The sequence below is a fragment of the Castanea sativa genome, chromosome 1 (assembly GCF_040712315.1).
Source record: "Castanea sativa cultivar Marrone di Chiusa Pesio chromosome 1, ASM4071231v1".
Taxonomy (NCBI): Eukaryota; Viridiplantae; Streptophyta; class Magnoliopsida; order Fagales; family Fagaceae; genus Castanea; species Castanea sativa.
This window is the reverse complement of record NC_134013.1, coordinates 66089731-66106776: the sequence shown is the minus strand read 5'-3', so window position 1 is coordinate 66106776 and position 17046 is coordinate 66089731. Positions and strand designations below refer to the sequence as shown.

The following is a 17046-nucleotide window of genomic DNA, read 5'->3' as shown; positions in this document are numbered from 1 at the left end:
ATAAGAGCCATTTTATGTCCATTGGATTAGAATAAAATTAGAGGTCAAAGTAAGGTTATAGTTAATGGAATGGAACCCACATACTGAGGCCCACTAAACATATGGGGAGGAAATTTGTTATGGTCATCATCATGAGGGACTACTCAACTACCGTATTCCCTCCGTGCCTACCGTCTGCACTACATACAATAGTCACCACGTGGGTCCCGATTAAGCCCCGAGACTAGATTAGAATTTAGAACAATTGGTGGGTCCCACTAGCGTGGCACTCCGGCCCCTCATGTCTCAAGAGATGCCATTGCCGGCATTGTAAAAAAATTGTAAAGTGAACATTGATATGGGCACCACCACCTCTAACCAAAAAAGATGATTGTGGCCTGCATTATGATCCGTAGTTTTTTTTAGCCTTTTTTGGGTAACTTTTGAGTTGATTTTTTTTTTTTTTTTTTTTGTACAATGTTGTCCAACCATTTTTTACAACCCTTATCATCAATAATTAAATAGATATATTAAATTAATAATAGTTAAATTTTATTTCAATATTAGGTTATTAGCCTCATCACATGCGCTTTGCGTGTGCGATGAGACTTTTTATTTTTTATTTTTTAATTTTGGGTTTACACATTTTACTCATAGTAGTCTTTTTTATTTTTCATTTTAAGAAGAAGTTGTATCAGTGCTTGACTATTAATGTGAGAGAGAAATGTTTTTAATTAATAATTTTATATGTCTAACCTTATGATTTAAACCTTAGAAACAGATAAATTTGAAGACATTTTGAGCATCTAAATTAAGTATCTCAAATAAAGAAAGTCTTTTAAATAGTAGTATAACTAATTTGTAATGTCGTACTCATGGATGAAAACATTTAACAATAAAATAATGAAGTGGTCTTTATTTAGACATAAGTGACGTAGTGTTCTAGACTTTGACATTGTCATTGAGTATTATAAATTGCGTAAAATTAGAGAATCATTAAAAACTAATTTGAATTTTTTTCTTAGAAGAAAATTTGGATTATAATTATACTTTGACTTGAATATAATATAGTATATGATATATGGTTGATGTTAGGATAAAAATTGATGCTTATATTTTTTAAATGAATTATAAAATTATAAAACTTTCATTGTAAGGTTAAAAAAAAAAAAAACTTTAATAAGTTAGTGTCACAGATCAAAATGACTTCAATAAGTTAGTGTCACAGAATTTATTATTATTATTATTTATATTAAAACTTCTTCTTGGTAGTATTATAATGGTTGATATATATAATAGTGTTAGTGATAGATCAATATGAAATTATAGTATAACTTAACATTTTAACGTGAACAAATCTTTTTCCTTAAGAATTACTAAAAAGTAAGTGGCCATTTGCAAAAGTAATTAATTCTAGAATCACAATTTTTACCACATAATTTTCTCACAATTATTATGTGAAAATTTGTAATTAGTTGTCTGTCACTTTTACATAAATTCATCACTCTTTTCTACTATTTACATTCAATTACATAAAATAATTGTGGGTTTCAGTTAGTTCAATTAGTAAAATAAAAGATCTGGAATTCAACCAAAAACTAATTAGTGTCTTAATTTAATGGTAAAAGAGCAATCATCTGGAGTAGATACTATCTCTCAAAAAACTATATAAAACAAGGGTCATGCTAACGAGTGCTTTTAGAGTAATAGTTAATAATCTATTTTAAGAAAATTTTGACATTATTTTTATAGAAAATGAAAAAATGTGTCAAAATATTACTTTATTGTTTCATACAAATTTTCTTTAAATAGATTATTAACTATTTCCCTAGGAGCATTCATTATTATTTTTCGTAAAACAATGGTAAAAAGAGAAGAGCGTGGTAAAGGTTATATTAATATAATTATTGTTTATCATCATGTGGGTTCCCTCAATAATTACTTATTACTTTTATTGATGGGGTTTAACTCACCGTAGGGGCAAGATAATGTTATGGGCCGAACAAAACAATGACAGCCGTCCACGTGCTTCTGGTCCTGTTCACGTGTACACATGTGACAACTTCTTGTTCCCGCCAATCAAGTTAATGGTATTGGTGCGGTGACTTAAATCCCCATGTGATTACTATTAATTTTTTTTATCATTATTTTTACTTATCGATATTTTACATTCAAGTACGGAAAAAAAAAATACTCAAATCTAAATTGGTCTCTGTGAATTTGATTCCTAAACTTAATGGAAAAAAAAGTGGATAAGAGGGGAGAGATTCGAAGCATCCACATGCAAGTTAATGGTGTTGTCCAATTAAATTTGGGGTATTACAAAACTGGTTGAGATTTGAGACAGAAATGAATCTTTTTCTACTCTTTTGTCCAAGCATTGAATTTGATTGCTGTAAAACCCAATAAATAAAAAAGTAGTATTAGTTGACACCCCAATTCTTGTAATTTACTCTCTTAACAAGTACTAGGAGAAAGCAAACCATTGAAGAAGACAAAAATAAAATATATCACTCTTTTTAACTGTCCCTTTTTTAAATTATTAAGCTCCTTTTCTATCATGCTTAAACACTTTTTTTTTTTCTTTTCTGTCAACACTTGTCTTCACTTGGAGAAGGAGGTGTCTAAGAAAAACTGAAAAAGAGAGTTTTTTTTTTTTTTAATGATTTGATAGTTCGGTAAGTTGTTGTTCTTCTAATAAAAGATAACAGACTATACTATTAAGCTAAAAAAACTCTTAAAATATTAAGGATACAAAGTTATCATAATTAGTAGAAATAATAGGATTTGATTGGTGTAAAATTGTTCTTACATAGATCTTTATTATATATCAATCACAACATATCATATTTAAAAGTAAGAAAAGATTTATGCGACTATTCTTCATATTAGCCAAAAATAGAATTACTTTTGTTGGGAAAATAACTTTGTTTGGCTCATTAAACTCTCATGATGACATAAAAGAAGTCATGTTTATTGGCATTATTGTAATATAATTTATCCTAGGTAATTTTTTTTTTTTTTTGGCATCCTTTTTTTTTTTTTTTTTTTTTTTTGATAGGAAGTTTGCAAATTTCATTAAACTTGGGTAGAACCCAGAGAAATTACATCAGAGTTAATTTCAGATACAATAAAAGGGGGAGTGTCCTCCACCCAAATAATACAATCTTCAATTTCCTTAGCATGTCTAGCCATCAAATGAGCTGCTTTGTTACAGTCCCTTCGTGCAAAACGCGCCTTCCAGGATCTGAAATTTGGCAACCATGTCTTAGTCCCTGATATGAGCTGCTGGATTGATAAGGGGGTAGGTTGCTCTGTAGACAGGGCATGAATGACTACCTGTGAATCCCCTTCAATAATGACTTCTCTAAGCCCCAGCTCCCATGCAAAAAGCACACCACACTCCGCTGCCTTGGCTTCAGCTTCTAACGCTCCCAGAGGGAAATGAATCCTCTTCGACATTGCACCCATGATCTCTCCTTCATCATTCCGAACTATTACTCCCAGCCCACAATGCCCTACGTCTTTAAACGTTGCACCATCTATGTTTACCTTGAGTATTGAGCGATTGTCATTTTGATCCCTTGACTATCAAAACTTATAAGTTATAATAAATACCATAATATTAAATTATTATCAATTCATTCCTTCTATCAACTCTGTTTGTTAGTACTTATAAATAACCCAAACCTACATCATTTTGGGAAAAAAAATAAAAAAAGGGTATGTGTGTGGTTTTTTTTATAATTAATTTTTATAAGATTTCTAATTCTTTAGTTATATTGAAAACAATTTTTGATATAACTGTATCTAAACGATATTGTTTTGATTAACAGAGACAACGGAATGATCATTTTGGTTGCAAACCAATAATAGTTAAAGGATTAAAATGAAAGTTTTGATAGTCAAGGGTCTAAAATGAGATCAACCCACTAATCAGAGGAAGTAATGTATTTTTGCCTTAATCTAAAACATTAAGTGAATTCGGTGGATAGTGAAAGTGATGGGTGAAATGAATTTAGATATCATTTACTTCTCTAATTTACCGTTTACCAATAATGAGTGACATTTTTACAGTTGATCTTTCAGTTGATAATATAGCTCCCTACAAAGATCTATAAAGGCCACCTATTTCATTTACTTTAATGAAATCACAAAAGAAAATATAATTATTTAAAAAAATAACATTCCATAGAGGTGTGGATATATTCCAAAAATTTACTTGAAGTATTGAAACATAAATGTGTGGTTTAAATCTTTGTTCTTCAAAGTTCAAACTACAAATAATATTTAATCTAAAATAAAATAAAATAAAAAATTAAACATAGTTTTTTACTTTTTCACTTTATTATTTAATGAATTATGTTCGTAGTCTATTGAATTTTGTAGATTGTTATAAATAATCAATATTGCTCACAATATGGGAGAAATCTTTTAACCCTTTTTAGGTTTCTCATAATGCTTCTCTAATTAGTAATTACTAACCTATTCCTGGCTTTTCTTTATTCTTATTTTTTGAGGAAATAGTCAAATAACTTAATTGTGTCTAACTACGTACAGAAAGAGTTCTTCTCAATATATATATAAAGAGTCAACATTTTTTTTAATGAGATAGAGAAAAAGTCGATTTTATTTGTTGAGGAATAAGATTTAATTTTCAACTAGATTAGAAACTTCCTCTCAAAAATACTAGATTAGAAAGTTGTGATTTAGGATAAGAATTTTTTTTTCAATTTACTAATATTTAACTATTTATTGATGGGTCCAGTTAACAATGCTCTAAAGTCATTTGTTAATGAATTATTTTAGAAAAATTTTGATACAATTTATATGGGAAAATATAAATTTAAAAAAAAAAGTAATTTTTTTTCTTTCAATTTACTAGTATTTAACTATTTATTTATGGGTTTGGGTGCTCTAAAGATATTTGTTAATAATGTCATGCTAACAAGTGTTCTTAGGGTAATGGTTAACAATTCATTTTAGGAAAGTTTTGAAACCACTTTTTATGGGAAATGAAATAAGTTGTTAAAACATTAATTACTTTTTTTTTCCTATAATTTTTTTAAAAATAAATTGTGCTTTAAGAGCATCTGTTAGCATTCTTCTTGTTAATAAATTATTTTTAAAAAGTTTAAAAATATCAAAAGAATCATAATTTTTTTCCTCTTCTAATAAAAAATTGTTAAAGATATTTTTGGTTAAATTTTTTTCCCTTTATTTGCATGATGAAGAAGTTGCCTTTTTAGAAAGGTGTTCATTATAAAATACAGAGTGAAGTGAAAGGGGGTGCCCCATGAATCAAAAGTGACTTTGTTTGTTTGAGTGACTATTTTACCTTGGCTATGCTTTGCTTGTGGTTGGGTTTGTTTTTAGTTTTTACTCTCTCAACAAAAATCCCATTCCTATGCAAAAGCACCATTAGCTACACGACGAAAAATAACAGAAAAAACCTTTTCAATAATAAAAAAAAAATTTGTTGCTGCTGTAATTATTATTGTTCCATTTCTGTCTCTGTCTTTGTGAGTCTCTTTCTTTCTTTGTTTCGATCAGATCTGAAGCTCTTCTTCAGAGAAACACAAAGACATCCCAAAGTTGTTTCACTTTCTCTGTGAGGTTTTTTGGTTCTCTCTCTGTGTGTTCCAACTGTCATGAAGGATTGCTTGCTCTGCATTGTACTCTTTCTTCTCTGACAATATAAGAAAGATAAAGGTATGCTATACTAAAACTAAAACTATACTGTACCCTTTATTTCTTTCATTCTTTCTTTATGATTCTTTGGTTCTTTGCTTTTTTGGGGTTTCTTGCCTTGTTTTTCGTTTGGCTATTGAGAAATTGTGGGAAAAGAAAAGAAGGGGAAGGTCAAGTTTGTTGCTTTTTTGGCTCCAAATGAATGGAGGGGTTGGTTTTCTTGGGTCACAAACAATGAAAGCTTCGAGCTTGATTGTTTTTTCAAATTCTAGTTCGTTCCTTTTCTTTTACTACATTTTTGCTTGGCAAGCAAAAATGCCATTTGGGTCATTGAGAAACTTCTTTATGGTGGTGTAGGAATGTCAAAGCAATGCATTTTTATTTAGTTGATGATTGAATTTGTTAGTTTTTGACCCTTTTTTTGTGTGTGTATTAATTAAGTTCACTATCTTGATTCTGGGGTTAGCTATGGCTGTCTTGGTATCTCGGGTCGGCTATAGGTTTCTTGTTCTATCCGTAATCTTTGGAATTTTCTTTAATTGAACGAAATATTTGTGTGATGGAACTCTGCAAATTCTGTTAATTATGATTTTTATTTGAAATTGCATACAGGGTCATCAAAATTCACGCCTAGGTTTCAACCACATAGTTATTGTCACAGATTTTCTTCTTTTGAAAAATAGATAGACGTTAAGTCTAAGATTTTGTTATTAATGGCTTTGGTATAAGGTGGTGGTGGTGGTGGTGGTGAGGGGGATTATATTGCTTATCATTTTGTCAGTTTTGTCTCACAAATTCACTGTGCTTAGTTTAGATTTTGGTGTGGCAGTGCCTGTTTGAAATTGCTGAATGGAGTCACTTATTGATGGAGTTTCGAAGACTCAGAATTTGGCAATAGGCAACAACTCTCCTTCAAGATCTAAGACTCCTCACTCCTCTCGGCCTCCATCTTCGAAACAAACTAGACATGAAGTGGTTTCTTCCACTTCCTATGCAACTGTTCATAATCATGCCATGAAAACAGCCAGCTATCCAAATGGTTATGTGATTAATCAAAAGCCATCCCACAAGGTGACCCGTGATGATGTGCAGCATGCAGAATCACTGAAGACAGAAAAACACTATTACAATTCACATAAAGGAAAATCTGAATATGGGCCCCCCAATTATGTTGATAGGAAAGTGGGTGGAACCTCTTATGAGGAGAAGGTTTCTGCAGTGGCAATGAAATCTTACATCAACAATCCCATTTTTGATTCAAAGAATTGTAATTCAAGTGGCTTGTCGGAATCTGAAAATTCGGTTTTCTTTCCAAGTAAAGGAGGTGCTGAACAAATGAATGGCCACTGTACTTCTCAATCAGCGGTAACCTATTGTCCAAGTCCTCCAAATAGCCTCTATGCTGCCACCCTGTATTCAGAAGCCAAACAAAGTTTCACAAACACGGAAGTTAGTGAATGCACAAGCAGCATTGAGAAGTCTATTGAAAGTGGTGAAGTTACTAATGCTTGTGATCTTGTCGAGAGCAGGAAGACCAGCATGTACAGAGGCAGCACTGGCAGTGATCTTAGTGATGAGAGCAGCTCAAGTAGTTTAAGCAGTGCCATGTACAAGCCCCACAAGGCAAATGATATAAGATGGGAAGCAATTCAAGCTGTTCGATCTCGTAATGGGATGTTGGAAATGAAACATTTTAGATTGTTGAAGAGACTGGGATGTGGAGATATAGGCAACGTTTATCTATCAGAGTTGACGGGCACTAAAACTTATTTTGCCATGAAGGTAATGGATAAATCAGCTCTTGCTGCTCGCAAGAAGCTATTGAGGGCTCAGACGGAAAGAGAGATACTGCAATCTCTGGATCATCCATTCCTACCCACATTGTATTCATATTTTGAAACAGAGAAGTTCTCTTGCTTGGTAATGGAGTTTTGCCCCGGTGGAGACCTGCATGCACTCAGGCAAAAACAACCGGGAAAGTATTTTCCAGAGCATGCTGCCAGGTTAGGAATTGTTTTCTCCTCCTGTTCCTTTTCTCGTTGCTTTAACCATTTGAATTTGTACAGATGCATGCACTCAGGAAAATAGTTTATGTTGCTGCTACTGGTAAAGATAAAAATGTTGGTTCTCATAATATAATCCAGAATAACTTGTGCGTCCAATTCCAGTTAACCCTGTCTCTCTAGATTTGATTCATTTGATGGTCTCACTACGCTCTTATTATTATTTTTTTTTATGTTAAACAATACAGAAATTTCTTGGTAGACTTTGCATCAGACTTCAGTGGTTTGTACAGACTCTCTCTTTCTAATAGTTTGGCTGGTATAAAAGAGGAGTCATCTTTGCCGTAGAAACCTTGGGGAAAGCTAAAGAGCTGCAAACTTTGATTTTATATACTAGTCCATTTCGTCTAGTGGATCAAGTGAATCTTTAGATCTTGCCACTATTATGAATGCACCAATCTTTGATGTTGATAGAAACCGCTTATGCAAAGTTTTTTTTTTTTTCCTAGGAGGTTTCTAAAACAACAAGCATGAATTTCCTTTGCCATAAACATTCCTTTTGAACTATTCCTGCTTACAACTCAATTTTGAGAATACCAACCTAGTGGAATCACGCTACGAACAGTTGTCACCTGCATGAACTTGATGTTATGCCTTATATTTTGATACTACAACCTTATTTGTGATTGCTATCTAATTTCCCTATGCTGTCCCTCATCATGATGATTTGGGCAGTCATAACAAGTTCTCTTTTTCTTATTTTTCTTTAACTTCTTTAATTCTTGCATGGAAGTCTCTTCCATTAAGTTAACTCCTGCTTTTTCCTTTTCTCTATGGCATCATACTAAGCTTGGCTTGTCTATACACATATAAGTTGTTTCTATTGTTGCTGTTACCATTATTTAATTTATAGAATATGTTTCATGAATGTAAGATATATTGAAGTTCTGAAATATTATGCCAAAGCTAGCAAATAGAAGGTAAGTTTGTGCATTATCAGTTGTCATTAAAACAATGAACTCAATTAATAGCCAAAGGAGGGTGGGGGTGGGGAAGAGCCAAAAAGGATATCTGGTAGGACTTTCTTCTCCTAGGGATGTAGCCTCTTGGGGAACTATTTAAAATTGAAAAACAATTGGAATAAAAAAAAAAAGAAAAAGGATTCCATCATATTAAGCGATACTCCTGGTTCTCACAAAAGCTAATATTTTTTTTCTTTTTGCTTGTTTTTGTTGATATAATTCTAGTGAATGCACAATGTGTTATAGAAATTAGAAAACATGATATTTGAACTAAGATTTCTGGCACAATTGTTCTTACCAATCTATCTTGGTAACTGTTTGTATTGATGACAATGATGATAAAGGTTTAATTTTATCTGAACCTAATTTGAAAGAAAAAATGATAATGTATCCTTGATTGTATTCTCAGCCCATTGATCTACACTGTCACTGCAGGTTTTATGTGGCTGAAGTTCTTCTTGCTCTTGAGTATTTGCACATGCTTGGTATCATTTACAGAGACCTAAAACCAGAAAATGTGTTGGTGAGAGAAGATGGGCACATAATGCTTTCAGATTTTGACCTCTCTCTAAGATGTGCTGTCTGCCCAACTCTGGTGAGATCCTCTAACTTAAGCTTGGAGACAAAGAACTCAGCATACTGTGTTCAACCTGCCTGCATAGAGCCAACTTGTGTAATGCAGCCAGATTGCATCCAACCTGCCTGTTTTGCACCACGTTTCTTATCAGGCAAGCCCAAGAAAGAAAAAAAGAACAAGTCAAAGAATGAAACATGTCATCAAGTAACTCCTCTCCCTGAACTCATTGCTGAACCCACCAGTGCTCGGTCAATGTCTTTTGTTGGTACACATGAGTACTTGGCACCAGAAATCATTAAAGGTGAAGGCCATGGTAGTGCTGTAGATTGGTGGACATTTGGGATATTTCTTTATGAGCTTTTGTTTGGTAAAACTCCATTCAAGGGAGCTGGGAACCGGGCTACTCTATTTAATGTGGTTGGCCAGCCCTTGAGATTTCCAGAGTCACCTTCTGTGAGCTTTGCTGCCAGAGACTTGATTAGGGGTCTACTTGTAAAAGAGCCACAGCATCGTCTTGCTTATAGGCGTGGTGCTACAGAAGTTAAGCAACATCCTTTCTTTCAAAGTGTGAATTGGGCACTCATCCGTTGTACAAATCCCCCAGACGTGCCAAAACCAGTTGTGATGGACTTCCCTATCATTGATCCGCCAAAAGCACCCACAACTGAGGTGCCTGGTGTTGATGTGAAGCCTTCAGGTAATTATTTAGAGATTGATTTCTTTTAATTCTTGTATCCATTTTCCTTCTTTGTACCAGTTTCCGTCTCCTCGATTGTATTGTGCCTCAATGGTTCCTTCCATTGCAAAAAAGCTAAGAAGTGTTAGTTCCTTTCAATTGGCACTTTTAACTGCTCTGCAGTTGTAGGCACAAGATAAACGCAATGAGGAAAAGCAAATGCATTAAAATCAGGAATGAAGTTGCTGATCTTTCTTTCCTACACCTGTTGATTCTGCTAAATTAAATTTGTCCTGGTGGAAAGATGGTATTTAAGATTGAAAATGCCTACTTTTGCAAGATTCTTCCCATTTTTCCCACTTGCATTCTTGTGGGCACGTTCCTGTTTAGGTTGGCCTGGTCTAATCAAAATCTATCTGACTCACATGAAGGGCACAGTGAGTTTCCACCAAGGCTCATTGCTTGAGTCTATAGGCTACCTCTCTTATCCACTTATCTGCAAGGTCTACTTTATTCTTCCTTTAAACCAGAATAACAGACTTTCATTAAACTGATTAAGAGGCTACATCAGATGCTAATTTAGTTTGGAGGAAAGCCGGAGTTTCTTCCATCCAGATTACAATGAATATAGCTAACCTTATATTTTCTTATAACAATTATATACTTCAAAAAACAATTTTATGCATATATATCAATTGAAATTCAGGGTGTTATAAACTTAACTACTTTGTCTTTGTCATTTCAAATATATATGATTTTCTAAAACTTTGTCCATATTTAATATTTTCAAAAAGAAACCTTATAATTTTAATTTACAGATACTATTTTTTAAAAAGAATTTTGGGGGGCCATTGGCCTAACATGGATCCATCAATGTTTGGATCTTCTCATCCTCCATTGTTGTAATTATTGAATTATTAAAACATATATATTGATGGCAAATTTTTAAAAATGTAATATAAACGTTGCAAATGGCTCAGTAATTTAAAATAATTAGCTGCAGGTATCCATTAAAAGGTGAAGCTCGTTTCCAATGCATTTTTACACTAGACACAAGCTATATCTCCCATTAAAAAGTAAAAATTTAGTCCGAAAATTCGAGGGATCTTGAGGTGAGCAAATTGAATGGATCGACATTCATCAACCTCTAGTTTATTGCTACTAATAGATGCAAAAGTTTTGAATGATTCATGAACAGTTTTGTATACATTGTCGAAAAAGTAAAAATTGGATTTGGATGGCTAAAATGCACAATAGAAGCTCGGTTGGGTGGTGATTGACTTACGAGGTCCACTTTGAGTGAATGGCATGGTTGATGCCTCTGACGCCAAGTGATTTTTGTTTTGGACCAGCTTTAACTGACAGTCCACCCTCGGCCCACCTGAAATTCTCAAATTCGTAAGAGCATGCGTCAGCAATTGGGCATCCCTAAAAATATCACACATACTAAGGGCACAATGGAAGGAGCAAGTAGGCATACTTATTAGGCTTGTTTATCTAACATCCACAAAAATATGACACATACAAAGTGCCCCTGGAAAGAGCAAGTAGGCATGAAGTGGCTTTGTTTGCCTAACATACAAAAGTGCCCTTATATTTTCTCCCAAAAAAAAAAAAAAACCAGTTGTGCCCTTATAGATGGATGATAGTTTTGGTTATAAATTAACCAAAAAAGAAAGTTTAAAATGAAATTGGTTTTTTTTTTTTTTTTCTTAATGTCTGGTCTATGAATCTATCTACACTTATGTTGACTAAATTTGGTGAAAATTATGTAAGTAAAAATTGATAATTTAATTCACTCTATCTGTTTTTATTTTTAACCTTGAGTAATAACTTGTTGACTTGTACCCGACATGTTTTTTGGGTCAGATACATTCAAGTTCATGAGTTTGAGTTTATCAAGTCTAGTTATTGAGTCAAGATTGGATAATTTAGTTTGTTTGGAGCCTTGATTTATGTGTTATGCTAATTATGCATTTTCTAAGCGATAGAAATTGTACAATAAGAAAAAAAAAATGTTAAGGTATTTGACACCTAATATTCTATTAAGTATACCTTAATTGAAAATCATGTTTCTTCATAACTTATTTACTTGCCTAATCTTACTTTGTAGGCTAAGAAGGGGTCTAGTGGGTTATCTTGGGACTAAAGTATTCACATATAATTGTTTGAAGATTAGCTAAATTTTGAAGAAAACATTTTCTTTTTCTATTTTAAATTTTTAACTATTTAATTATAAAATACACTCAACATTTTTCTTTCTATCGCTTCACCTCTCCATTAAGATATTCATTATATTTTTTATTATTCTTTTTTCTCCGCTCAAAACACCACACCTATCATCCAAAACAATCACACCCACAATCCAAATGACCCATACCCACAACACTACCCTCCCAATCTCTCATTTTGATCTGTTTATGTCCCGTCATCCTATGTCCAACAACCCCCCTTTGCTAGCCCATGCTTCAAACATCGCCCCAACACCCCTCTCTATAAACACGAAAGCTAAAATGGGTGTTGTAACAATTTCTATTTGGTTTTATCATATTTACGATTAAATCTTTTTATAATTCTCTTATATTTTAAACCGGGTCCTGTTAATGTGTGCCCTTAAGGCACACATTAAGCTATTTATTTTTAAAAACATTTTTTTGAAAATTGAAAAAACTGTCAACACTTTTTCAATTTTTGAGAAAATATTTCTATAAATGATTAATTATTGTGTGCCCTAAGGGCACATATTAGCAAAATCCTTTTAAACCAAATACAAAACACGCGTTTTTTTTTATTTTTTAAATCCATGTGAACCACACAAAAACAAATAAATGTCAAATCATAGCTTGTGAGATGTTGAATCTTTATTGGGCGATTAGATCTATAATTTGGCTAGAAAAAATTGATTTACACAACCAAATGTGTATGCTCTTAGAATGAATGTGTTTCAACATGTTATTGGCTAGTAGGGTCAGCCTAATAACCATCATTTTCAAATTTAGTTTCTTTTTAAGCCTCAATCACTTAATCCCAAAAAAAAAAAAAAAAATCACTTGTATGCTTGGAATTAAAATTGCATTTTGGAAAAAACCAAAAAAAAATTTGCATTTTGGAATTGATTTTCTAAAGAAAGGAAATAATTTTTAGTTAAACAATTTTTAATGCATAAATCATGACGCAAGTTACCCAAAAAACGGAGGATTGACTAAACCAATGATTAACAAACTAGTGACCCACCCAAAGTCACTGTCTGTTTCATAAAGGTTATTGAAGGCCCAATCATGAAAGGCCACTTCAGCAAATTCAAATGCTAAAAAAAGATTCTATTCACACTGTTAGTGGGTAGCTGCACGCGCGCTCTCATCTCCACGCGCCTTTCATTGGGCTTTTGAAGTAGGACCACACTACTCCCGTAGTCGCGTACACGGAAGATCCATCTTCCAGTCTTCCTGACCCAATTTGATGGGAGAGAGTGTCCAACCGCCTCGAAAAGTTGTTATCAAGTACACCCTGGACTAAAAATGATCACGTGGTCCTGGATGTAATGGGAATTCTTGTTTATTTTTAGGGAGATTTAGGACATTCAAATTCTATATTTTTTTCTAAAAAAAAAAATCTATAATTTTAAAATGTTTTGGTCAATTAAATTTTTTTTTTTGGCTTATATGCAATTTTTTGTTCCTATATTTTGGATTCATTTCTATTTTGGTTATTACATTTCTTTTTTATCACTTTTAGTCCTTAAAATGAAAAACGCATTTCATTTTGGTTTTTACCATCACTCACTTAACGAAAATATCTTACGTGGTAAACAGAGTGCACAGTAAATATTGACGGAGCTAATAAAATAATATTAAAAAAATTATTTGGCATTTAAAAAATGCCACATCATCATTTTTTTTTTTTTTTAAAAGTCATCTCACATAATGTTTGAACAAAAAGAAAATTAAACTTGTAGGGACATTGGGCCCAGTAATTTACAAAGAATGGCCCAACAAAGTCTATTGGGCTAAAAACCCAATCCAAGGACATCAAATAATCTAGGAGTACATGAATGTACCTCATAAAGAAAATGCCAGGTAAATATGTGATAAACGAGTGAACAATTATGTCCGAGGAAGAGATTTGTCCTCGGATATTAAAGTCGAGGTCATAGGAATAGAGGTTTAATATCCCCAGTCTATGTTATAAAAAATCCTATGGTTACGGGAAGACACGGTACACGTGGAGGACAATAGAAGAGTGGTGAAATATCTAAGGTAAAGCTGCTACCATCGCCCACACATTAAAAACTCTGCAATTGATATACTGACTGCATTAATGGAGAAATGAGACCTGTGCATGAGGTTTGGAACTTGGTCCCTGACCCTAGAGGACTTTGGAGAAATTTGATGAGACAAGTATCCAAAGCCAGCGTTACAACCATGAGGTGGAAGGTGATAAAGAGAAGAAGAGGAAGTATAAATAAGAGGAAAAACCTTCGGAAGAAGGGGAGGCTTCTACTTGAGAAAGAAGAAAGAATAGCATATGATAATCTAGCGATCTATAATTGTAACCAATCTTAAGAAATAATACTATAAACTATCCTCGGATTTCGTTTGAGGAGGAGCTTTCATTTATATTCTTATAGTTAACTCATTGTTTGTGCCATTGGGCTCGAGGCCTATTCTTTCTTTGTTGTTTGAACCACCCTCAAAATCTAGATTTCAAACCCACTCTCTACAAATTTATTGTAAAAGGTCTTTCAAGCCCATTCCATTTAATTGTGAATTGGAGGTTCGAATTGTGTCTCTACAAAACTAAAAACAAACATTAAATCTAATAACTAAATAAAAAAAAATTCATTAGCTTTTCATTATTTTTCGGGAAGAACACTTTTGTTATTTCTTCCCTAAATCCAAAACATGAAAAGTCAAAGGTACCTCTCTCTCATTTTTAAAGAGAGCAGTTTGAGATCTGAATTGACATATGAGACAAAGTGAGATTGGGTCACTGCTGTGAATTTGTTTGGGTTTTGGCCTTGAGGGTTCGAACCATTGGGAACATCAACCTTGGAGTTTCAGTCTAAGAGGATGGGTTAGAGAGAAAAAGGTGTGGAGAGATGGCAAAAGACCAGGTCGGTTCGAAGAGACGTCATTGCCGAGTGGTGGCTGTGAGCGGCGAAGTGCTGGTTTTCTTCTCCAAAGACACAGATCTAGGAATAGAGGCGAAGTGCAGATTTAATCTTTCTCTTTCACTCAACTTGAAATGATTGAGACCCACGAACCCAACCATCAATGACAGTGGCGGCATACACCAGCACCACCACCAATGTTAGCCGTTGTTATTACTCTCCTTTCCTCTTTTGTTTTGTTTTCTATTTCTTTATTTATTTTAATTTCATTTGTCTTTTTGTTTTGGGTATGGCCGAGACTCTTTATTTTTCTTTTATTTTTTGGTTTGGTTTGTTGATTAGGTTTGGTTGCAAGAAGCTGATGAGTGTGTGTAAATTTGGATTGCTTTCAAAATGGGTGTAAATTCAGATGAATGTGTGTATTGTTGAAGTATTTGTGTTTTGAATTTTGAATTGTAAATATGTAGGCTTTGATGTGTGTGGATATGTGTGTTTGGGTTTACATGTTCTATGTGTTTCCTTGCTAGATTTATAGATTTGATTTGCTGGAGGTTTCAGGTTTGTGTGTGTTCTTGTGTTATGGAGATTATTGTATTTGTGATCTTGTATTCCAGTTGTGCTTTGAGTTTGTATTCTTAAGATTAAAATTTCTGGGTTGTGTTCATGTTTAAGATGTAATTAGATCTAAATTCATGTTTATTTTGGGTTTCAATTCTTTTTTTTTTTCATTTTTATTTTATTAAAACAGATAGTTTTTTTAATTATATTAAATGCTAACATGGCATTTTTTAATATCAGATAAATTTATTATTATTATTTTATTAGCCACATCATTATTTTATCATTATTATATTAGACACATCAGCATTTACTGTGGCAACAGTGCATTTCGTTTGCCATGTAGGATATTTTCGTTAAGTGAGTGACGGTAAGGACCAAAATGGAACGCGTTTTCATTTAGGAACTAAAAGTGGTAAAATAAAAATGTAAGGATCAAAATAGAAATGACCTCAAAATATAAGGATCAAAAGTGCATTTACCCTTCTTTTTTTTTGACAAATAAGGGTATCCATACCGCTATGAGTAATTGACTATTTCCTTGAGTGTATGTAATCATTTCATTCCATATACATGAGGTTATTATAGGAAAGAATTCCTTGAGTGCGGCTCCAAGATACTAGAAAGAGGTTTCGAATTTAGGAACTTATAAATGTCATGAGATTTTGGTCATATTTTAAATTAAAAAGGTTATAGCTTCTATTTTAATTATCCACTTTTTTTTTTCTTTGTGTGTGTGTAAAAATTTATCCACTTTTCAAATACATCTTACCCCCTTTTCTTTATTTTCCTTAGGCTTATATTTTCATTATAAAAATTATTTGCTCTTTTTTTTTGTGGGATTTAATTAAAGAGCGGGATAATAATACTATGTTTAGTGGCATTTGCTCTCTTTTTGTGAGATTTAATTGGGATGCTTCAATTCCCATTTACACTTACAAAATAACAAGGCAACGTACAATTGTTCATTCGCCTTACACTTACAAAATAACAAGGCAACTTAGAATTGTTCATTCGCCTTACACTTACAAAATAACAAGGCAACTTAGAATCATTCATTCCCCTTATGATTTATTTGTATTTATCCCATTCTTAAAATATAGTTCTGATGATCGTATATCTGTAGTTGTCCTTAAAAAAAGAAAAGTCAAATAGAGACATTAAAGCCCTGAGAAAATAAAAGACAAGACAAGAATTTAATATGTTAATATCATAGTATATGCTATGATGTAATTTCCAATAATGTAAGACAAAATATGACACATTTGTTAGTCCTTGCCAAAATAAAACTATATAGTTTTTATGCTAAAGAAATTTAACCATGTTGTAAGTGCTTGATTGTATTGACTAACAAAAGTCTTAAAAACTTTGTTATTCACTTTGTTGCATCCTCACAATGACAGGCTTAAAATAATAGAAATAACATTCTT

The 17046-nt window shown here is 32.8% G+C and overlaps 2 protein-coding genes across 3 annotated transcripts; one reads left to right on the top strand and one right to left on the bottom strand.

Annotated features, from left to right (window-relative positions):
• Positions 1–3057: 3057 nt before the first annotated feature.
• LOC142632481 (uncharacterized) lies at positions 3058–4048 on the bottom strand. The gene is made up of 2 exons (XM_075806875.1): positions 4026–4048; positions 3058–3562 (listed from the first exon to the last, which is right to left on the bottom strand). The coding sequence occupies exons 1-2, from the start codon at positions 4046–4048 to the stop codon at positions 3058–3060; spliced, it is 528 nt and encodes a 175-aa protein (XP_075662990.1).
• A 1427-nt stretch (positions 4049–5475) lies between these two features.
• LOC142622503 (protein kinase PVPK-1-like) lies at positions 5476–10210 on the top strand. 2 transcript variants are annotated; one of them, XM_075795984.1, is made up of 3 exons: positions 5476–5691; positions 6485–7673; positions 9131–10210. In XM_075795984.1, the coding sequence occupies exons 2-3, from the start codon at positions 6520–6522 to the stop codon at positions 9996–9998; spliced, it is 2022 nt and encodes a 673-aa protein (XP_075652099.1). In that variant the 5' UTR covers positions 5476–5691; positions 6485–6519; the 3' UTR covers positions 9999–10210. The 2 variants fall into 2 exon arrangements, with proteins under 2 accessions (XP_075652099.1, XP_075652100.1); XM_075795985.1 differs by having other exon boundaries at positions 5509–5691; positions 6500–7673.
• The last annotated feature ends 6836 nt before the right edge of the window (positions 10211–17046 follow it).